Raw genomic sequence first — 23,109 nt, forward strand, 5'->3', positions numbered from 1 at the left:
AATGCATAGGGGAAACTGAGGCACCGGTACAGTATTCAGAGGAAACATTAAGAACAGTCCCACTTCATCACAGGGCCTTTCACCTCTAGAGGGCTGGCTCAAATCTGCGTCCTTTTCTCTTAGCACTAGACCCCACCCCCCGAACCAGAGCCAGGAGAGAACCCAGGAGTCCTGGCTCCCAGCCACCCCCACCCCCCAATCACTAGACCCCATTCCCCTTCCAGAGCCGGGGTATAGAACAGGCTAGGTGCTGGGCATCAGGTTTTCACAGAATTTCACTGGCAGTAGCAGAAACAGGAAGCGAGCGCCGGCTCTGGCCAGACTTCCCCTTTCCTGGGTTTATCCACTGCTCCTTTATCAACTCAGGATCTACATTTATCCCTCCCTCCCCTGCTCACAGGGACCAGAAACCACAACTCCCACCCCCCTCAAACCCCCCTGTCGTGTCTCTGTGCCACATCACTCAGCTAAGAACGGCGTGTGCAGCGATGGTACCTGAGAAGGAGGTTGGCCAGGTCCCTCCACCCTCACGCTCCAGGGCTGGGGTGGGCCCAGCTGGGTCAGGAAGGAATCTCTGTCCCGCTCCTCGGGAGAGGATTTCTTTGTGGGCAGCACTGTGTGTGTGCGGTAGAAGCCCTCCTCTGCTCTGAGCTGCTGCTCCAGGGAGGCTAGACGGGTCTGTTGGAAAAGCTCAGGGCAGCCTGGACACCTCTTGACACCTCCTGAGATTCCCCTGTTCCCAGCTGGTCCCCGGACTGGGCAACTCCCATGTGGGGCTGGGTTGTGATGGGGGGTGGCGTGGGACCAGGCAGCTGCAGGAGGGGATGTGGTTTGCTGGGTGTTGCAGGGAGCTGGCTTTGCTGTGACCGCGGTAGATTTGGGCTGGAGATTGCAGAGAAACCACCTGATGGGGAAGAAAGGGGCCGAGCGCATCACGGGCTTCCTGGGGCTGCAACCCCCGGCGCAGTTCCTCATTCTCCTCGCACTCGGGCCACAGGCTCAGTGGAGCTCAGCACTGGGGTGTTGGTGGCAGCACTGAGAGGCCCCCCTGTCACGGAGTGTGGGGGAGTCCAGGCCCTGCACCCCTCTTCCTGGGATTCACTGAGACTCTCAGCCAGCCAGTAAAACAGAAGGTTTATTGGACAACAGGAACACAGTCCAAAACAGAGCTTGTGGGTACAACCACGACCCCTCTGTCCAGTCCTTCTGGGGGAGCAGGGAGCTCAGACCCCAGCCCTGGGGTTCCCTGCGTTCCTCCACCCAGCACCAAACTGAAACTAAACCCACCCAGCAGGTTCCCTTCTGCAGCCTGTCTTCACATTCCCGGGCAGAGGTCTTATCTCCCCCTCACCCTCCTGGCTCTGGTTACAGGCTCTCAGGTCTCCCATCCCCAGGGCACATTTCCAGGTCAACGCTCCCCGCTCCCTGCTGTCATTCCCAGGTCAACACTCCCCGCTCCCTGCTGCGTCACATCCTCACACCCTCACTGTCCCATCATGGCGTCTGCTCTCACCCTCTTCCTCGGTAAGTATCGGAGACAGCCAGGCCGTGTGTCCATGTGGGGGGTGGATCTGAGACCAGGGCGTGTGCCCAAGGAGTGGGGATCTGAGACCAGGGCCTGTGCTCATGGACGGCGGATCTGAGACCAGGGCGTGTGTCCATGTGCGGAGGGATCTGAGACCAGGGTGTGTGCCCAAGGAGTGGGGATCTGAGACCAGGGCCTGTGCTCATGGACGGCGGATCTGAGACCAGGGCGTGTGCCCATGGAGGGGTGGATCTGAGACCAGGGCGTGTGTCCATGTGCGGGGGGATCTGAGACCAGGGCCTGTGCTCATGGACGGCGGATCTGAGACCAGGGCGTGTGTCCATGTGCGGAGGGATCTGAGACCAGGGTGTGTGCCCATGGCGGGGTGGGGTGAGGTGGAAATGAGACCAGGGTGAGGGATCCAGTTGCTCTGGGATCTGGTCACTAACGAGCCGTCTCCTCTCCAGGCTGCTGGCTGGCCGGTCACAGCGGGGTGTGGGGAGGTGAGTATCAGTCTGGGGGGAGAACAGTAACATCAAGGATGGGGGAGGGGATCTGAGTCCTGAATCCTACCCAAAACTCAACACAAACTCCCCCTGGGCGCTCAGACCCGTCCCAGTTCTTCTCTGCCCCGCCCCACCAGGGAGTAACGAGGAGCCGACCTTGGCTCCCGGGATCTGAGAAAGCAGATGGGAACCATCCACTGGTTCAGTGTCCTACCCCACAAGGCTGGGAAGATTACGGGGGGCGGGGGGAATGTGGATTTATTTCAGCTCATACAAACGCTAACAGGGCCCATCCATGGGCTCTAGATCCCCTTGGGGTAACCGAAACGTTCACGGTCAGTGCAGCCGTGGGGGAGAACCCCCGCAGATCAGCCCCCACCCCAACACCTCCCTCCCCTGCATTCACAGCCGCCCATCCCGTGATCCCAAGGCCTGGGGAAAGGTGGGTCTCTGCACTGATGGGACGCTCAGAGCCAGGCTCTGCCCTGAGCCCAGCAGAGGGGACAGAGTCACTGGGGGGTTCCCCAGCCGGGGGAAGAAGCAGCCACTGGACATTGAGGGCTGAGGGAGGGGGGATCCCTGCCCCCAGCGGGAGCTGCAGAGCAGGGGGGCCTTTCCCAGGTAACACATCAGTTAGGGGGTGAGGGGCGGAGCTGAAGGTTATAAACCTCAGTGGATAGTAGAGACTTGCACAGTCCCCTAGAAGTCAGGGGTGGTGCTGTGTGTAAGCGGGGGAATGGTCCCGCTATTGTGGGGAACTTTCCTGGCTTATACCCGCCCCGGTGGGATTGGCTAGCGAAAGGATCTGAGTCCTCGCTCCCACTCCCTTTACCCAGCGGCCTGCCTGACCTGGAGGGCTCCCCTTCCTCCCTCCCGTGTGGCAGAGTCCTCGTAACCCCGGCAAGGCTGGGCCCCAGATTCCCGGGGGGCTCGACCCCCAACCTTGTTGTGGTCACTTCAGGAAGGGGCGAGGGTGTCCCCTCTCCCGGGTGCTCTCTCTGCGCTGGATGCTTCCCTGACCCACTGATCATTACAGACAATTTCTTACACAAGAATCAATTTTGAAAAATAAGGAAAAAAATGGGGAAGGTGAAAGGAAAACCCGTCACCCCGCTCCGTGGCCCGGGGACGTCACAGCCAGCGTGTCTGGGGCTCCGGTGGCTGCAGCTCCGCTCCCAGGACAGGGCTGCTCTGTGGGCTGCTGCTTTGACTCTGCTCCCAGCACGGACCTCCTCCCCGGGCTGCTGTTCTGGCCCCTCTGGCTGGTCCGGCTCTGGGTGCTCCCAGCTCAGCTCGGGCCCCTGCTTTCTCCTTAGCTTGGCCCCCCTCTGTCTGCCCCAGGGAATTCCAGCTCACCCAGAGGACGGGACCCCCTGGATTCCTGACTAGCCCGCTGGCCCTGGCAATCAGGCTCACCTGGAGTGTTGGCCTCTCCCCATTGTTCCTGGGGACTGTCGGTCTCAGGGTTCTGGATTCCCATCGACCCTTCCCCTTGGTGCTGGGAGCGAGCAACCAAAACACCCCGAGTGAATGTCAGTAAGGGGACAACAGTCCTGTTACATGTGCACAGAACCCAGGAGTCCTGGCCCACATCCTCCTGCTCTCCCGCCTCGACCCCACTCCCCTCCCAGAGCCAGGGACAGAACCCAGGAGTCCTGGCTCCCAGCCCCCTCCCAGCAGTGAAGCCAGAGCATGAATGGACCCCTAGAGACTAGACTGGTCTGTCACCCACTTGGGAGCAGAGCTTTGGGCCCCCAGGGGCTGGGGTTGCTCCGTGTCTCATGCTGTTAGCCCAGGACTCAGAGGAAACTCTGGGCCCCTGTGGAAATGCATCCAGGAGCCCATCCCCAGGGCCACCGGGTCTGACCCCCCACAGAGGCTGTGTGGTGAGGACGGGCCCCAGGACTGGGTGACGGGGCCTGCGCCTCACGGCCTGTCTGCTTCTCCCTGCAGAGCCCAGCTACCCCAAACCCAATATCTCCCTGAGCCCCAGCGGAGGGGTCTCCCTGGGGGGAGCCGTGGCCGTCTGGTGTCAGGGGCGGCACTGGGGCATGCGGTTCGTGCTGAATAAAGAGGGACGCCATTTCCCACCTGTGGCTTCGAAGGGGTTTGAGGCTGTGTTTCCCATCAGCAACGTGCGCTGGGAGGACCGGGGGAGCTACAGCTGCTCCTATCACAGCAGATCGGGGTCAGCCGCCGCATCGCCCCCCAGCGACCCCGTGGATCTGGTGGTGAGAGGTGAGGGGCCCGGCTCAGCGTCCCCATTCCCAGCCCCACCCCCAGTCCGACCCTCACCGGGGCTCGGTGCTAATGGGATGCTCAGAGCCAGGCTCTGCCCTGAGCCCTGACCCCGCGGTGGGGATGCCCAGCCGGGGAGCGGGGATGGAGTCACTGGGGGGTTTCTCAGCCAGGGGGGAGCACAGCCCCTGGGGACTTGGGGCAGGGAAGTGATTTTTACGCTGCCCCTTGTGCATAGGAACCATGAGTCGCTATTTAATCCCGTGATCCCCTCCCCTGTTCTCCTGGCGCGGCCACAGACTCTGTGTGATGGGAGCACATCGCGGTTTTCAAAAGTGTCCTTCTTTGTGGGGGGGGCCTCAATCTTGGGGGATCTCAGACCGACCGCCCACAAACAGAGATGCCCACAGTTAGTGGAGACCTCTGCAAACACTGGCCTCAATAGCACTGGATCCCTTGTGTTGGGGGAGCATGTAGGGCCCCTGCCATGGTCAGGGCCCCTTTGTGCCCAGCACTGCATAAACACAGAGTGAAGAGACCATCCCTGCCCCTGGGAGCTCACGAAGGAAAGTGAATCTGACTGTGACTCAGGTTCCCCCTGCAGAATGGGGATAAAGATACCTCGCTGCCTCCCAGGGGGCTGACTTCCTTCCTGTGTGGGGCTCAGGCCCTATAGTGCCAGGCTCCGGAGAGCAGCCTCTGAGTCGCCCTGTGCTCGGGGGAGGGGGGGAGGATGCAGTGAATAAGGCAGGGGCCACACACGGCCTATGAGGACCCCAAGAATTAGGCAGCCATGGCTCCATGTGTGTGGGACTGGGAGCCCAGGTCACAGGGCTGGGATTCTGGGTCAGGGGGACTCTGGGATGTGGGAGAGAATCTCTGCCAGGGGGCCCCTGGATCTGCCCATGCCAGAGCCAGACGGGGAATCATCGAAGATTAGGGTTCGAAGAGACCTCAGGAGGTCATCTTGTCCAACCCCCTGCTCAAAGCAGGACCAACGCCAACTAAATCACTGCAGCCAGGGCTTTGTCAAGCCGGGCCTTAAAAACCTCTAAGGATGGAGATTCCACCACCTCCGTAGGGAACCCATTCCAGTGCACCACCACCCTCCTAGTGAAATAGTTGTTACGGGTTGGATCACAGAAACCCCCTTGGGGCTCCCAACTGATCTGCCAAGACTACTTCTGCCCCTGCCCTCCTTGCCAGCTTGGGACTCCAGAATCCTGCCTGGCTGCGCCAGACGTGCTTGCCGGCCAGAAACACAGACCCAGGTCTGAACCACGTCCCACAAGCTACAAGCTTAACTGAGAGCAGCTTACCGAAGTGTTCCTGTCTTTAACACCAACTCCCAATCAGGTCTAAACCCCAAATAAGTTTGTTTTACTCTGTATAAAGCTTATACAGGGTAAACTCATAAATTGTTCGCCCTCTATAACACTGATCGAGAGATATGCACAGCTGTTTGCCCCCCCGCTCCCCAGGTATTAATACATACTCTGGGTTAATTAATAAGTAAAAAGTGATTTTATTAAATAGAGAAAGTAGGATTTAAGTGGTTCCAAGTAGTAACAGACAGAAGAAAGTGAATTACCAAGCAAAATAAAACAAAACACGCATGTCTATGTCTAATCAAACTGAATACAGATAAAAACCTCACCAGTTCCAGTAAGCTTCCTTTTACAGACAAATTCCCTTCTAGTCTGGGTCCAGCTATCACTCACATCCCCTGTAGTTACTGTCCTTTGTTCCAGTTTCTTTCAGGTATCTTTGGGGGTGGAGAGGCTCTCTCTTTAGCCAGCTGAAGATAAAATGGAGGGGTCTTCCAGAGGTTTAAATAGACTCTCTCTTGTGGGTGGAGATCCCCTCCTCTCTCCTATGCAAAGTCCAGCTACAAAATGGAGTTTTGGAGTCACCTGGGCAAGTCACATGTCCACGCATGACTGAGTTCCTTACCAGCCACGCCACATTCCTGGGAAAGCCCAGATGTGGACTGGCGTCTCCAAGTTCATTGTTGGCTTCAGGGCTTCTTGATTAGGCACTTACTGAGAACAGTCCTTTCTCAGGAAGCTGACCAACTGCTTCACTGAAACCTACTCAGATTCAAACAAGTACGCAGCCAATACTCATAACTTCGAATACGATAAGGACACATGCATACAAATAGGATGAATAGATTCAGTAGGTCATAACCTTGACAGAGATATGTTAGGTGGCATATGTAGCATAAAACACATTCTAGTTATGTCATATATACATTGAGAAGTATATTTTCATAAAGCCTTATGGGGGCACCGTCACAATAGTGTTTCCTAATATCCAAACGAGACCTCCCCCACTGCAACCTGAGACCATCGCTCCTTGTTCTGTCATCTGCCCCCACTGAGAACAGCCCAGCTCCATCCTCTTTGGAGTCCCCCTTCAGGGAGTTGAAGGCTGCTATCAAATCCCCCCTCACTCTTCTCTTCTGCAGCTGGAGGCCGGGGCTGGGTGGGTGCCCGGGTCTGGCTCTCACAGCCTGTCTCCTGTGCGCAGATCCCAGCTTACCCAGACCCTCCATCTCTCTGAGCCCCACTGGGGTCACCGCCCCAGGGGCAGACGTCACCATCCGGTGTCAGGGGCAGCGCCAGGATGTGAGGTTCTTCCTGCACAAGGCTGGAGACCTGAACCCGCCGCGACACATGGACCCTGCTGGGGACGGGGCCGAGTTCCACATCCCCACCGTGGGCCGGCAGGATGGAGGGAACTACAGCTGCAGCTACCGGCCCCCATCAGAGCCCTTCAACTCCTCGCAGCCCAGCCACCCCGTGGAGCTGGTGGTAGCAGGTGAGGGGCCCGGCTCCACGTCCCCGCTCCCAGCCGGACCCTCAGAAGGTCGGCATCCTGATGGGATGCTCAGAGCCAGGCTCTGCCCAGAGCCCTAGGACTCCCGTGGACAGGGAGCGGGGACAGTGTCACTGGGGGGTTCCCCAGGCTGGGGGGAGCAGCAGCTCCTGGAGGTTCACAGCTGAGGGAGGGGGGATCCCTGCCCCCAGGGGGAGCTGCAGAGCAGGGGCCTTTCCCAGGGGATGCTCCCCCGGCTGCCCCCGCACTGGGGTTGCACAGAGGAATCAGGGCCCAGGGGCTGCCCAGCCAGCTCCGTCCCCAGCCACAAACCCCCCTCCCTGGGACTGACAGCAACGATCGATGCTGAGTCATGGGCAGAGTTGGATTAAGGTTTCCTGGGGCCCTGGGCCAGAGCAAGGGGGAGTCTCTACCCACCTTTTCACCTGCCCTCCCTCTCCTGTCCCGCCTCCTCGGTCTGCAGCCCCGCCCACAGCCCCACCCATTTCTGCCCCTTCCCCGGTCCCGCCCCATTCCGTCCCCCCACTGCAGCCCCGCAACCCATTTGCTACTTTCTGCCCCCCCAACTGCGTCCCAAGCCCTGAGAACTCTGTCCCCCCACCCCGGCCCAGGGGTGCAGCGGGGAGTGAGAGTCCAGCGTGGGATCAGGGGAGAATCTCTTGGGTCACAGATTATGGGGCAGCTTCCCCCAGTGGTTGCCCAGGGGGAGGGATGGAGGCTGTTCTCAGGAGCAGTGACTCCCCCCCCGCCGACGGATTTGGGCGGGGAGCGAAGCCTCCTGCTCAGACACGAACCCGCCCCGCTAACAGGGCAGTCGGAGGCCCCCTCTGGGGCAGCTGGGCCCATCAGTGGCCATGGGGGTGGTGCCCTGGAGGTCCCTGTGAGGCTGCCAGGGGCAGCCAGCATGGGAGGCGGGATACCAGGCTAGATGGGCCCATTGGCCTGAGTCAGTGTGGCCATGAGGAAGGGGGTGAAATGCCTTAGAAATGACGGCCAGGCTGGATCAGACAGCTCCCCCAGTGCCGTGCTGGGGCAATGGGGCCAGCTCTGACCGATGGGGTGAACGCCCCCTACTGAGCCCCCCGCCCACTGCAGCCCAGTGCCCCCTAGCACTACAAATCCCCCAAATCTTGCTTGATCTGACCCCACTTGATACCCTGGCCCCCCCCCCCCCCCAACATCCTCCCCATAGAATTTTCTCCTGGCTGTGCCCTGTGGTGTCCCAGCCCCTTGGGTGCTGCCTGGGGTGGGAGGGGCTGGAGGGGGAACAGACCAGCCCCTCCCGGCACTCACGGCCTGCTGCTGTTTCCCAGGCGAATCGGGACCTCTGGCACCTCCGTGTCTGACCAGCCACATCATCGCCGGGGCGAGTGCGGCAGCCGCTGGCCTCCTCCTCCTCCTCCTGGTGGCCTTCCTCTGCTTCCGAAAAACCCGAGCCAGTAAGTGCCCCACCCAGCGAGGAAAGGGTTAAACCTGCCGCTAAGTGGGGCGGGATGGCGTTACGGCTTGGATGGGGGACGGTGTCGGGAAAGCAAGGAGCGGGGTGGGGGCTCAACTGCATGGGTTATTCCTGTACACACCCATCTGTCCCACCCCAAAGGGGCCGCATCTCAGCACAGGCTGAGGGGTCTCCATATAACTAGTCCCCTTGCCCCACCCCAGAGGTGGCTGCATCTCAGTGCCGGGCGAGGGGTCCCTTTATAAAGAGCCACTGACACCGTGCCTCTCTGGTACATGGGGTGCCAGGGGAGCCGACCTGTGGATCAGGTTTGTTATAGCGAGTCACTAAGGAGGGAGGATTAGGGACAGGAAAAGCCGCCCCGAGTTAATCTGCCCTGCCCCTGGCGCATGCTACAGTGTTGTGCTGCCCCCACCCCTGCTGCCCTGTGCTGGGACCGGGGGACCCCGATCTGCTCACGGGGGATTCTGGTTTGTGTCCCTCTGCAGGAAAAGGAGCTGCACCGAGACCCAGCAGGTAGGAACCCGGCTCCTCCCCCTCCCAATCGACCTGCCGGGGTCACAGGGCTCCTGGGTTCTCTCCTTCGTCTGGGAGGGGAGTGGGGGTCTAGTGGTTACAGCAGGGAGGTGTGGGTGTGTGTGTTGGGGGGTGACCCGGAGTCCTGGGTTCTAGGGAACTGGGTTCAGTGCGAGGCAGGATGGGGGGCTCTCTGGATGTGTTGGGGAATCTCTCCGCGGTGGGGGGATATGACATTTACAAGGGGATTTTCTCTTTTAGCACCTGCCCTATGGGGGCATTAAAGGCATCGGCTCAGCAAGACCCCGTCTGTGAGTAACACACCCAAGGGGGTACCAGGGTGGGGCAGGACCCCAGGGAGGGACGGGGCTTGTGGGGGCTCCACCCATATGGGGCAGGGTCTGATTTACAGCTGCTGCTGGGCGGGACTAAGGAGGGGGTCCCAGAGGTAGCTGGTGTCAGCTGAGAGTGTTGGACTCCCAGGAGCTCCCTGGGGCCACCCTCCCTTCCCGCTCTAGTTCCCCGTCCACTCCTGGCTCCCAGCCCCCTGCTCTAACCACTAACTAGACCCCACTCTCCTCCTGAGCCAGGGCGAGAACCCAGGCCTTCTGACTCCCAGCCCCCCGCCCCCGCTGTAACCCCCTCGACATCTTTGTGACTCAGTTTTCCTCTCTGTAACTCGGGGCTAATGACCCTGGCCCATGGTGTGGGGCGGGGAGGGGGTGGCTATGCCGGTCTCTGACCCCCCCCCCCCCCCCCCCGTGATGGATGTGGGGAGTCGGAGCTGGGTGTGGGGTCCTGCTGTGGGCCAGCCGGGGGTGCAGCTCAGCGAGTGTCTCTGTTCCGCAGACACCTCTGTCGACGAGGGAAAAGAGCCACAGACCCTGGTAAGTGTCCCCTGTTCCCCCATGGGGCCTGACCCCCCAACCTTGCCCCACATGGGCCCCAGCAGCCCCCTCACAGCCCTCCCCCCACAAATACACCTTTCCTGGCACACTCAGTGGCTTGGGGTGGGGGTCAGGCTGGTAGGAGAGTGGTGGGCTTGTGTGTGTTTGTGTGAATCTACCAACACACAAAGAGCACAGGGTACACACACACACACCCCAGTGACTCTCTCCCCTCCCTGCCCCAGGAGCCCGACCCCAGTGTCCAGGGACTCACCTACGCTGAGCTGGACGTCCAGGTGCTGCAGGCCAAGCGGGGTGTCAAAGTCAGATTCAGGACTCACATAATTTGTCAGACCACTCTGTTTATTAGCAAAGCGCTTTGCTAATGCACCCAGGTGTGACCTTGAGCCTCAGAGAGGGGCTAACTTATTTATACAGCTAAGCCAAAGCCAATTTAACATAAGGGACAAAAGGAAGCAGAAACTGACAAATATACATACATATCTTATTTGCATACGAACATTTACCAATCTCCTAGCTCAGTAGTTAATTAGTTTGAGGACCCATTGTCTCACACTCCTTAATGTTTCTCTTCCTGACAACTATATTTCAACAAACCCTTCAAGTAGCGTTTCTTTAATGAATTAGAATTTCAATATAATTCATTCTACTTTCACAGGGGGAAAACTGCCCCTGAGTCTGCCCAGCCCAGCATGTACACCGCGATCAACATGCCCCGGGGGGCCCCGCAGTGAGAGCCCCTGCAGCCATGGGGCACCTGGCCCCAGGGGGTGACAGACTCACCCCCCCTGCAGCGCCAGTCCCAGAGAACTCTGCTTCTAAGAAGCTTTAGGGGAGATGCTGCCCTCCCCACACTGCTGCCCCGTCCCATCGAGCTGCTGGCCCCCCGCCCCATCCAGACCCACATGTAGGGCCAGTGTGGGGGGCTTCGCACCGGGAGGGGGAGAGGATGTGCTGAGGCTGTCTATGTTATTTTGCATCCTGTTAATCTCCAGCTTTGTAATAAACACAGAACCACAAACCAGCCCCCCAGGCCCCTGCTGTGAATGTGTGTAACACCTGGGCGAGATGGGGTGGGGTGCGTGGGCTGGTTATACAGGGACCCCTCGTCCAACGCAGGGATGCAGCCGCATCTGGGGTGGGGTGCTGGTTATACAGAGACCCCTCGCCTGGCGCCGGGTTGCAGCTCCTCTGGGGAAGGTCGTCCGTTGGGCAGGATGCCGGGGTTCACACCCTGACTCGGGGCGAAGCTGCAGAAGGGTCTGTGATGCTGTACAGAACTCCAGAATTTGCTAAGCGATAAAAAAGGCATAGTCAGCCAGTTATTTTAGAGATTTTAAGTTGACTTAAGACAATTTTTAAAATAAAATTTTAGAATAAAAGAAGGAAAACTATATTTTCAAATTATACAAATAGATGGTCTCAGATTACTTAGGCTGCAATTAAGGTAACTTTCAATGGAAGTGTGACACAGCCATGTGCAATGTTGCACTCTAGGTGTGTACTACAAGGTCTGGATTCATCAACCCATATCTTAGCACTCAGGTGGGCAGTCTTTTTATTATCTTGGGGAAATGAGAAGCCCAAGCCCACAGATAGATAGATGCAGAATAAGGAAAATAGAAACTCCTTTTCCACCATGAATATTGATTGATAAGGTCAGGCTTGACCAAGCCCTGGCTGGGATGATTTAGTTGGGGATTGTTCCTGCTTTGAGCAGGGGTTGGACTAGATGACCTCCTGAGGTCCCTTCCAACTCTGCTGACCCTCCCACCCCACTCCCTGCCACACAGCGCCCCCTGCTGAGCCCCCTGCCCTACAGCACCCCCTGCTGAGCCCCCCGCCCCACTCCTTTCAGCCTAGCGCCCCCTGCTGAGCCCCCGGCTCCCCACAGCCCAGGCCCCCTGGCCCTGCTTAGCTCCATCCCGCTCAAGCCCAGCCTGACCCACAGGCGAGGACTCCTCCCCGGACTCATAGCTGAAGCTGCAGAGGCCCTCGCTCCCCAGGTTTGATCCCTGGGATGGTCCTTCTCCCCCCACCCTGCCCGACTCCCAGCACGTACCAGTCTCCTCGCTGGGGAGCTCCTGGGGGCAGACTGGGAAGAGCATCGTCTGCACCCCCCAGCCCTCCACCCTGACAACCCCCGGCATGGCCGCCAGCTGCTCCTTCACCGAGGCCGTGCTGTCCAGGGGGAAGGGGTGGCTGTAGGCTTCACCGTAGGCCTGGCGGAAGCAGAAGAGGGAAATGCCCCCAGGGTGGCCCCGCAGGACCCGCGCCACATTCTGCTCCAGCTCAGCCCGTTCGGCCATGGGAGGGTCCAGCTGGGGGCTGGCTGGGGGGGTGGGTGGGGCGGGGCAGCCGGCTGGGGGCCTGTGTGGGGCTATTCATGGCTGCCCTCTGGTACGCTGCCAGACCCAGTGACTGGTTGGTGAAGATTAACAGGGGCGGCTGCCGGGGGGCGGCCACAGGAAGGCGGGAGCTGGGGAAGTGGCTCAGCGACACAGGTTGGGGCAGCCAGGTGCTGGCTTGGTGCCCGGGGGCAGATCCGGCCGGCGGATGGTCCGGGGGTGCAGCCAGGTGGTGGCAGGAGTTCCAAGGCCTGGGAGCTGGAGGGAGAGGAGAGAAGAGATGCCCGGTGAGATGCTGCCATCCCCGTTAGGACGCACGAGCCCCTCTAAGGGGTTCCAGTAGCACTGAGCCGGACCGCTTTGCAATGGAGTTGTTGTAAGCCAGGGCACATTTTGCACCGAGCCGAGGCTCCCTCTAGGGGCACTTGGCCCCATAGCACAGGCCTGGGTCTTTCAGCTTCATCACTCGAGACTTGTGCAAAGAATCGGGGGGCGAGGGTGGGAGAGGGATCCAAGTTCACTCCCAACTTGGGTGGGGGCAGCGTTCAATTTCCCACAAGCCTCAATTCCCCAGGCACAGTGTCGCTCCCTGGGACCTGGCACCCGCATTCACTGGGAATCTCTGCCTTGAGGGGGGTTTCCTGCGTCCCCTTTGCAGCCAGCTCTGTACCAGGCCTTTTTAAACGATGCCCGTCGGTCATTCAGGGTACCCCCAGGCGCCCCATCATTGATTTCACCTGCCCCAAAGCAGAGGCAGGACCACACGGTTTGCCTTGTTACAGCAAGTTGACATGCTCCACCCCAGAGACAGCGGCATTCTCAGGGCTGGACTGTGCCCTCCAGCCAGAGGGCATCAAAGCCAGAGCTGCGGTTAAGCTTCACAATCTGTAGGCAAAAGTTATTCTGCCATTTTCGAGGGGGAGAGGGAGAGAATTTGCCCAAGGTAGATGGCAGAACCGGGACCAGAGCCTTGTTCTCATCACTAGACCCCCACTCCCCTCCCTCAGCCAGGGAGAGGACCCAAGAGTCCTGACACATATCTATCCTGAAAATCACTGATGCACCTAGTAGTGTAGACAGCACCTGCAGTGCTACCCCCAACCAAGGGAAGGGCAAGGTGACACACAGCCACCACATGCAATTCCCATTCCTCCCAGTAGGGGGCAGCCCGCCCACAACCCATGACCACACCTGCTTTAGGAGCCTCTGGGTGCTGCCGTTCGGGTGGCGCCTCCTTCTGGATCCGGGGGTGATGGCGGCGTCTCTTGGGGGTCTTGGCCTCTGGCAGCAGGTCACAGGCTGCGTGCCGGCACCTGACCCACGGTTCCTTGCCCTCCTCGTCCAGGACCACCAGCTCCTTCATGTCACCCAGCAGGTGGCGCAGCGAGCGGTAGCCGTGCCGGGGCAGATCCGGCACCGGCCATGGTGCTGGTGGAAGAGCCTCCCGAAATCCCGCAGGGGGATGCCCCCAGGGTGGCTCAACAGCAGCCCCAGCACAGCCCCATTGAGGGTCAGCTGCGAGCCGGGATCCAGCCACCCCTCGGCAACAGCTGGAAGGAGAAACAGCTGTTGGGGGGCTCAAAGGGCACCAGATGGGAGGACTTTACCCTTCACTGGCCACCCGGGGGACTCTCTCATAGCAGATGGGTGGGCCTGGGCACAGCCGGGATACCAGGGGAGATGGGCCCCTGCTCTGAGTGGGAGAGAAATTCCCTGCCCACGGTGGGACTGCAGGTCAGGACTAAAAGAAAAGGAGGACTTGTGGCACCTTAGAGACTAAATTGGTTAGTCTCCAAGGTGCCACAAGTCCTCCTTTTCTTTTTGCAAATACAGACTAACACGGCTGTTACTCTGACACCGGTCAGGACTAAGGCTCTCGGCAGCAGTGGGCAACTCGGGGCAGGGGCAGCCCCCCTCCCGAAAGACACTAGGCCCCACTCCCCTCCCAGAGCAGGGGAACGGGACCCAGGCATCCTGGCTCCCAGGCCCCCTGCTCTAACCACTAGCCCCCACTCCCCTTCCAGAGCCAGGGAGGGGACCCAAGAGTCCTGCTGGGTCCCTGCCCTCCCCTCCCAGAGCCGGGAAAAGAACCCAGGAGTCCTGGCTCCCAGCCCTGCCCCCCTGTTCTAACCACTATCCCCCTCTCCCCTCCCAGAGCCGGGGAGAGAACTCAGGAGTCCTGGCACCCAGCCCCCACCCCGCACTCTAACCACTGGCCCCCACTCCCCTCCCGGAGCCGGGGAGAGAACCCAGGCGTCCTGGCTCTCGCCCGGTCTCACCTGCTATAGCCTCCGGCTGGAAGCCCTCCGGGAGGGAAGCGGACAGGGCGCAGCTGAGCTCGCCCGTGGGGACCTTTGTAGCCAAAGTTCCTCGCCCCCCCCCGCTTCCGGCTGAGGCTGGGCTCCTCTTAACCCTTTGGACGCTGTCACAAAACTGCGCAGTAAGGGCGGGGAGCCAGGACTCCGTCCCCGGCTCTAGGAGGGGAGTGGGGGCTAGTGGTTCGGGCAGAGGGGGCTGGGAGTGAGGACGCCTGGATTATATCCCCAGCTCTGGGAGGGGAGTGGGGTCCAGTGGTTTTGGAGGTGGTGGTGGTGGGGCTGGGAGCCAGGACTCCTGGGTTCTATTCTCCGCCAGTGTTTTGGGCAAGTCATGTTACCTCTCTGCTAGCCCGCCTAGATGTAGGGCCCCCCAGTGAGCCCCCCGCCCTGGTCCCTACTGCAGGGCACCTCAACAGTCTATTGTCCCTTATGGAGCGGGGGGCAGGACCATCCCCTCCAGTTTATTCCCCATCCTCGGGTAACCCAGGGTACCCCCTTGGCACCTAGATTGGTCCATCCGTACCACAGTCTTTACTGGGGCAAGGGTAGACAAAGGTAGGAAACAAGCCCAGGCGGCCGGGCATGGCATTGCCCCTGGGGCAGCCAGAGCCTCCCTGCTCCTCATCCAGCCTTTTCTTTCCTGTCCAGTTCAGGCACGGTGCGCCCCCCCCATATGCCCTCCCTGCCCCCAATAGATCCCTGTCCAGCTCCCTGCCACCCCCACCCCATGCACTCCTTGTGCCCAGATTGCTGGGTCACACCCACCCACGCTGCCCCTCCCTGATCCCAGCCAGGATTGGCAAGTGCCCGGGTCCAAAGGTGCCCTGGGAGGCTGGGAACTAGCTGCTGAGAGGAAAAGGGGGGAGCAATGCCCAGCCTTCAAAATAGAACCCAGGAGTCCTGGCTCCCAGCCTTCCACTCGCTCTAGTCACAAGACTCCAGTCCCCTCCCAGAGCCAAGGATAGAACCCAGGAGTCCTGGCTCCCAGGCCCCCTGCTCTAACCACTAAACCCCACTCCCCTCCCGGAGCCAGGGAGAGAACCCAGGAGTCCTGGTGTTATACCAATAAAATAAAAACCAGCAGGATCTTATTAAAAGGAAAAAGGCAAAATTCCACATTTATTGTGAATACAGAAAGAGTCATAGTAAGCAGTTAGTTATAGCTATAACATTCCATTCAATCTCATATTCACACATTCATTCACACAAACACACACACACAGGTTCTGCAAGGTTGTTATCATAGTTACCAGCCTTAGAGTTGCTCATGCCAAGCCACTGGCCAGGTGGCCTGGACATGAGGAGGGAGCAGGGCCTTGTCAGATGCTCATCTGATGCTCCGGGAAGTTGGTTTGCAGAATCAGACCCCAAAGTTCTCACTTTTTAGAGTCTATTTTTATAGGAATTTCTTCCTAGGCCAGTCTATGGGAATTGCTTCATCATGCTGTTGCTGAATGTGCCATCAGCAGATGGCACATTCCTGACGGCTCCAAGATGTTATCTTGTTCTTTGGTTCTCCCATTCTTGAGGCTGATGGGTGGATTGCAGTCTGCCCTCTGGGGGTCCTCTGGCTATTTCCACTTGACGCCTTCTTCAGCCGATGGACACTGGATTCTTAGGCTGGCACCTCCCTGATCATGCAGTTATTATCCACGCCAAGCATCCATCCACATACATCCTCTATCTCTATTGTAATCACAATTGTTAATACAACAAAAGGGCGGGGAGTCTCTGGGTGCTGTTTCTGTTGTTAGAGTATTGCTTTGAGTCTCTCTCTGTGTGAATTGCTTTGAGAACAGACTCTGTCTTAGAATGTACTAACACAATTAGCAGCTTGCAAGTTTCACACACAGAGGGAGAGAAACAGCACCAAAACCCAAGAGACCTCTTAATTAGTAATACCCTGGAATTTAAACTATGGGGAATCAAACTCATTTGTGATTTTAATACAAAACTTCTTTAATATGATCCAACACTGGATCCCAGCCCACCTGTTCTAACCCATTAGGCCCCAATACTCCACTGCTGCACTAGGGGGTGCTATGCTGCAGGGGAAGGGGCTCAGTAGAGGGGTGTTCTCCCCTGGCCGTCACTGCTGGCCCAGATACCCCAGTGCACTGCTTGGGGGTGCTGTGCTGCAGGGAGTGGGGGCAGAGGTCACTAGGGGGCTCTCCCCTGGCCGTCAGTGCCGGCCCCAGTGCTAAGTAAAGTCCTGCAGAGAGAAATCCTACAAAACCCTGTGCAACAATTACAGCCGTGGCCATCTTCACATCCTCCCCGGTGTTCTCGGCTCCGATGGGCCTCTCAGTAGACAAGCGTCGCTAGCGGGATGGTTCCTGCTGGGCTTTCCCTTGGCTCTTCCCTCTTTGATATTGTAGCTCTGACTACACCTAACACATAAGAACGGCCACACTGGGTCAGACCAAAGGGCCATCTAGCCCAGTATCCTGTCTGCAACAGTGGCCAGTGCCAGGTGCCCCATCGGGAATGAACAGAACAGGGAACCAGTGAGTGATCCGTCCCCTGTCGTCCTCCCAGCAAGCAGAGGCTCGGGACACCATCCCTGCCCATCCTGGCTAATAGCCATTGATGGACCTATCCTCATGAACTTATCTAGTTCTTTTTCGAACCCTGTTATAATCTTGGCTTTCACAACATCCTGTGGCAAGGACTTCCACAGGCTGAGTGTGCGTTGCGTGAAGAAATACTTCCTCTTGTTTGTTTTAAACCTGCTGACTATTCATTTCATTGGGTGACCCCTAGCTCTTGCATTATGAAAAGGAGTAAACAACACTTCCTGATTTACTTTCTCCACACCAGTCATGGTTTTACAGACCTCCATCATATCCCCCCTGAGTTGTCTCTTTTCCAAGCTGAAAAGTTTTAATCTCTCCTCGTACAGAAGCCGTTCCAGACCCCTCATCATTTTTGTTGCCCTTTTCTGAACCTTTTCCAATTCCAGTCTATCTTTTTTGAGATGGGGCGACCACATCTGCACGCAGTATTCAAGGTGTGCACGTACCATGGATTTTGTCACGGAGTGTGGGTCCCAGGTCACCACTCCCCCTCCCTGCTGCGTCACAGATTTATATAGAGGCAACATGATATTTTCTGTCTTATTATCTCTCCCTTTCTTAATGATGCCCAACCTTCTGCTGGCTTTTTTGACTGTCGCTGCACATTGAGTGGAAGTTTTCAGAGAACTCTCCACACTGACTCCCAGATCTCTCTCCTGCGTGGTAACAGCTAATTGAGGCCCCATCCTTGTATATGTAGAGCTGGGATGATGCTTTCCAACGTGCATCACTTTGCATTGATCAACATTGAATTTCATCTGCCAGTTTGTTGCCCGGTTACCCACTTTCCGGAGATCCCTTTGTAGCTCTTGGCAGTCTGCCTGCGACTTAACTAACTTGAGTAGTTTTGTATCATCTGCAAATTTTGCCACCTCACCGTTTATGCATGAAGGTGTGTCATGGACTCAGAGGCCCCTGCAAGCTCTCTCGGCTCTGTAGGATCCCCGGGAGGAACTCCCCTCCTTCTGACAGCCCTTCTCGGGGTTCACTTTCTGTTGGGGGCTAAGCCCTGGGTTCCACCGTCTCCTGGAACTGCACCTCTCAGAGCCTCCAGCCCGCCTGGCTCCCTTTGTGAGCCCCCTTGGGGGGTCCCCTTGCTCTGGCTACCTGGGGCCACCCCCACCAGATGGAGCGATGCCCCCCGATCTCCAACCTGCAGGGACTCTCAGCCAGCGTAAACGAGGCGGGTTTATTGTACGGCCGAACCCAGCCTCGGCAGTTCTCAGGGGCCTTGGGCCTGGCCAGTCTCAGCACCGTCCAGCTGGTCTGTCCCAGTCCAGGTGGGTCTGTCCCAGTCGAGGTGCAACCAGACCCCTCTTTGTCCCCAGTCCAGAAGCAACTTCCTTCCAGCTGATCCCCCTATATCACCTTCCCCACAGCCCCTCCTCCGCCCTGCGTCTTCCTTCCGCACAAACAGATCCCCGGGGCATCTCTTCCGTCCTTTGTCCTCCCACTGGCCAGAACTGGCCGGCTCCCAACACAGGCTGGGCCTCTGGGTCACCAGTTGGTAAGATCTATCATGTCCAGGCCGTTGTCTGGGGTCCAGGCTGCTAGGTGAGATCACACCTGGCCCTCTGCACCGGCAAACCCTCACTCCCATCACCTCGTGACACACACGGCAGCACACAGGGGAAACTGAGGCACGCACAGTACTCAAGCACAACACTAAGAAAATCCCCCGCTTCGTCACAAGGTGTCAGCCTGCTTTTCCTCAGCTGCACTTCCACTCCCCGTGATTATTGGTCTGCCCCATTTTTCATAGGTTGTTTGTAGTTCCTTTTTGTCTCATGCGCAGCTACGCATGGCAGGTACCCTGCGGTCAGGACAGACATTTAAAGATGTTACAATCAGGCGGCAGTTGGTTTTGGAAAATACCTTGTGTCTATCGCAATCCATTTACCCATAACCTCACCTGTTGGCTCATCTTATGCAGTAACTTTTGGTTTTAGCGGTTATTGCTAGGTCACGCAATCATCTTAAGCCTCTGGCCTAGTCTGGTGAAGCTAAAATCGTACAGGTCTCAGCCTGTAGGCCTTGCTATTAACCGTGCTTTACTAATACCTAATACACACTCCTCACGCCTACTTATCTATCCTATACTGCGCTAATCCTGCAACTCCAGTCTAAGGAGCATCCGTTGATTGTATAGCAAACAGCACATCCATTGGCCGTACCATCACATTGTTGGGGACACTGGGGCATGGCCACTAGGTAACTCGAGGGGATGGAAGACCACGAGTGTCGATGAAGCCCCCTCGCACTAGGCCCAGGTGTCCTTGGCCCCCCCCTCCCGCCTGGAGGCACTCGCAGCAGCTCTGCGTACTAGGCCCAAGTGTCCTTGGCCCCCCTGCCTGGAGGCACACACAGCAGTTCTGCTGAGAATCTGCAACAATATGCTGCAGAGTCAGATTGCCTGAAACTAAGCAAGGCCAAACAGGGCAGATATGGAAGAACAATGCTGAATAAAGCAGCTTTATGTATAGTTTAACAAATGATACAGAGAACCAGGGAACTAGCTGGGAACTGGATTGGCTGGCTATATGGATACTTGGGGCAGCTTGCTATTGGATAAGTATGCTGGGAAAAAGGATGTATAAAAGCCTGTGTAACTTCCTGCTCTGTGTACAGGATTTGAGATTCAAATCTCCCTGTACCTATTTGAAGCTTCAAATAAACTTTTCTGCTTCTCCACCCCGTTGTGATTATTGGGTGTAGCACACCGGGTAACGAACCAACTCAAGCTGTTGTTCAGCCTCTCGGCACTGGGTGCCGGCAACAGCTTTTGGCGTCCCTGGGTGGGCCAGAGGCTGCCATTTAGCCTTGCCCGGACCCCTCCTGGAGGTCGAGGATTGCGGCGAGAACCGACGCCCAGTGCGCACCGGTGAGTTCACCGGGGCCTCGGAGGAGACGCGATTTGATCGACCCCGGAGGGCACAACGGTGCAACGCACGCATATAGTGGAAAAGCAGTTGTGGACGGCGGTAAAGAACCGGTCCCTTAGACATGGGGGAGAAACAGCTGCAGGCCACGGTGAAGAACCGGTCCCTTGGATAAGGTAGGAACCTTTTAAAATCCGGATTGAATGCTCTGTTGGAACCTGGGGACGCCCAGAGTTACCCTGTAGATATGGGACAGGGACAGAGCTCAGGGGTTAGGGCACGGTGTACGCCCCTAGAGTGCATTCTAGCAAACTGGAAGGTATTTGGTGCAGATCCGATGACTAAGAGCCAATTAAAACGATTCTGTACAGTTGACTGGCCTCAATATCAACTAGAGGACCAGGAGTGGTGGCCACCAGGAGGGTCAATTAATTACAACACGATCCTCCAATTAGTTTTGTTTTGTCAGTGAATGGGTAAATGGAATGAATATATGTATGTGGATTTGTTTCTGACTTTATGTACTCGACCAGATATTTTACAGCACTGTAATCTGACTCCGACTGGTTCGGTAGCAGCTAATGTTACTCCCCAGACCCCCACCCCCACTGTAATGGCAGAGCCGGTGTCCCCTTCGGCCCCTACACCCACACCTTGTAAGTCCCCCGAGCAGACCACAGGTGGGATCCAAATGATGAAAGGGATATGACCCGCCTTACCTCCTATAAGGAGTTGTTTTTGCATGGACTCCATCACTCAGCCGTCCGACATAATAATTGGGCAAAGCCATATGAAGTAATGCAGGATTTAAAAGAAAGCCCAGGGGCCTTTCTACAGCGTATTCGGGACACCATTCTACAGAACACTAATGCAGACCTCGATGATCAGGCAACTGAGTCAATTATTAAGGGAATTTTTACGAGCAGAGCAGCCCCTGATATTAAGAGAAAGTTACAAAAAAAGGAGGATTTAATGGGCATGACCATGGCACAAATCTTAGAGACTGCAAACCGAGCTTATAGTCTGAGAGAGACAGAGAAGGAGAGAAAGCAAGTGAGATTGATGGTAACAGCGGTACAGGCCGGCACTAAGAGAAGTGGCCGGGGAGGAAGGGGCCGTGGACGCGACCGTCCGGGCCCGCAGGAGAGACGACTGGGTCTCAACCAGTGTGCCCTGTGTTGACAGGAGGGACACTGGAAAAATGAGTGCCCAAAGAGGAAAGAAAAGGGGGGTGCCCCTATGATGGCGATGGCGGAGCAGGAATAGGGGTGTCAGGGGAGATGGACCACCCTACCCCCGGAACCCCGAGTAAAGATGTGGGTGGAAAGCTCAGAAATAGATTTTTTAGTGGACTCTGAAGCGGCCCAAACTGCCGTAAATCAGCCTCTTCAGTTGCCCGTAGCAGATTCCCTTACTGTGGTGGGAGCCACAGGCAGGGACACCAAGTGCCCAGTGTATGCCCCAGCGGAATGCGCTTTGGGAAACAGGACTATATCCCACAAGCTGGTATACCTCCCTGAGTGTCCAACACCTCTGCTGGGACGGGATCTGCTTTGTCACCTTGGTGCCACCCTGCATTTTACTGAGGACGAAATAACCCTTACTTACCCCCTGAGAATGTATGGATCATGACCCTTGCAGTTGAGCCCTCAGCTATGCAAGCCCCAGAATGGAGCCCGTGGGAAGACCAGGTGTATCCCTTCGTGTGGGCATCAGGGATTCCAGGAAAGGCCACCCACCAGACCCCCATTACTATTCAGCTCATACCAGGGAAAGGCCCAGTGCAAGTAAAACAGTATCCAATCAAGAGGGAAGCCAGAAAAGGTTTACAGGAAACTATAGATCGATTCCTAATGTATGGTATTCTCCGGGAATGTCAGTCAGCCTGGAACACTCCCATTCTACCCATACAGAAGCCTGATGGCACGTATCTGCTGGTACAGGACCTAAGGGCAGTCAATGAATGGGTTAAGACTCTGCACCCTCTTGTCCCTAACCCGTATACCTTATTGGCTTCTATAGGGGGACAGTATACCCATTTTTCAGTCCTTGATCTGAAAGATGCTTTCTTTACCATCCCAGTTGCCACCCCATCACAGGAGATCTTCTCCTTCGAGTGGGAGGACCGAAAAAAGGGTTAAAAAGCAACTTTGCTGGACAGTGTTGGCCCAGGAATTTAAAAACTCCCCCACCCTCTTTGGCCAGGCTCTGGCCAGGGACCTAGAGGAGTGGGATAATGAGGAGGCTCTCCTTCTGCAGTATGTAGATGATTTGTTAATTGCCACTGTGGGCCAAACCCCCTGCCTTAAAGCCACCATGAGCCTCCTGAATTTTACTGGACTCCTGGGATATCGGGTAGCACGGAGTAAGGCTCAAATTGCCCTCCCAGAGGTACGGTACCTCGGGTTTCAAATACAGCAAGGGGAGCGTCAGCTTTCAAGCGAAAGAAAGGAAGCTATCTGTCAAGTTCCTACCCCAAGTAACCGTAAGTGGCTCAGGGCATTTCTGGGTATGGCAGGCTTTTGCAGGATATGGATCCCAGAGTTTGGACCGTGGGCTAAACCCCTGTACGACTGTGTAAAAGAAGCAGATCATGACCCCTTCTGTTGGACCCCAGAGGCTGACAGGGCATTTAAAATCCTGAAAAGAAAACTGATGGAAGCCCCGGCTCTGGGCCTGCCGGATCTCTCTAAGCCGTTTCAGTTGTATGTACATGAACGAAGGGGGGTGGCCCTAGGAGTGCTCACACAGCTGTTAGGAGCATGGAAACGTCCCGTGGCTTATTTGTCTAAGCAACTGGATCAGGTTGCAAAGGGTTGGCCGGCATGTTTACGGGCGGTCGCAGCTACTGCCCTAGTGCTTGAGGAAGCCGAGAAGCTAACATTGGGAGGGGTTATGCAAATCTATACTCCCCATATGGTCCGAGCCTTATTGGATGCAAAGGGAGGGCTTTGGCTCACCCAGGCTCAGATTGCTCGGTATCAGACTAAGCTGT

General features: G+C 57.2%; 2 protein-coding genes across 2 annotated transcripts in view; one reads left to right on the top strand and one right to left on the bottom strand.

Annotated features, from left to right (window-relative positions):
* Window positions 1–14,719, bottom strand: part of LOC119564868 (SH3 domain-containing protein C23A1.17-like) — a 35,098-nt gene extending 20,379 nt beyond the window's left edge. Inside the window, exon 1 of the mRNA XM_043534660.1 lies at window positions 14,621–14,719. The gene's annotated coding sequence lies outside the window, so the exon portion shown is untranslated. The remainder of the gene's footprint in view (window positions 1–14,620) is intronic.
* LOC119564870 (immunoglobulin superfamily member 1-like) lies at window positions 1,311–11,283 on the top strand. Its single transcript, XM_043534674.1, has 10 exons — window positions 1,311–1,407; window positions 1,442–1,524; window positions 1,993–2,028; window positions 3,985–4,269; window positions 6,802–7,092; window positions 8,424–8,549; window positions 9,058–9,085; window positions 9,347–9,396; window positions 9,935–9,972; window positions 10,652–11,283. Exons 2-10 carry the CDS (start codon window positions 1,497–1,499, stop codon window positions 10,667–10,669), a joined length of 900 nt encoding a protein of 299 aa, XP_043390609.1. The 5' UTR covers window positions 1,311–1,407; window positions 1,442–1,496; the 3' UTR covers window positions 10,670–11,283.
* Window positions 14,720–23,109: the final 8,390 nt, after the last annotated feature.

The sequence above is a fragment of the Chelonia mydas genome, chromosome 23 (assembly GCF_015237465.2).
Source record: "Chelonia mydas isolate rCheMyd1 chromosome 23, rCheMyd1.pri.v2, whole genome shotgun sequence".
Classification (NCBI taxonomy): Eukaryota; Metazoa; Chordata; order Testudines; family Cheloniidae; genus Chelonia; species Chelonia mydas.

Excerpts from the sequence above, each read along its gene's own strand:
- LOC119564870 (XM_043534674.1), top strand. The coding sequence starts at position 1,497 with ATGGCGTCTGCTCTCACCCTCTTCCTCG. Across the intron at positions 8,550-9,057 it reads CTTCCGAAAAACCCGAGCCA|GAAAAGGAGCTGCACCGAGA; the intron begins GTAAGTGCCCCA and ends GTCCCTCTGCAG. Across the intron at positions 9,397-9,934 it reads GGCTCAGCAAGACCCCGTCT|ACACCTCTGTCGACGAGGGA; the intron begins GTGAGTAACACA and ends TCTGTTCCGCAG.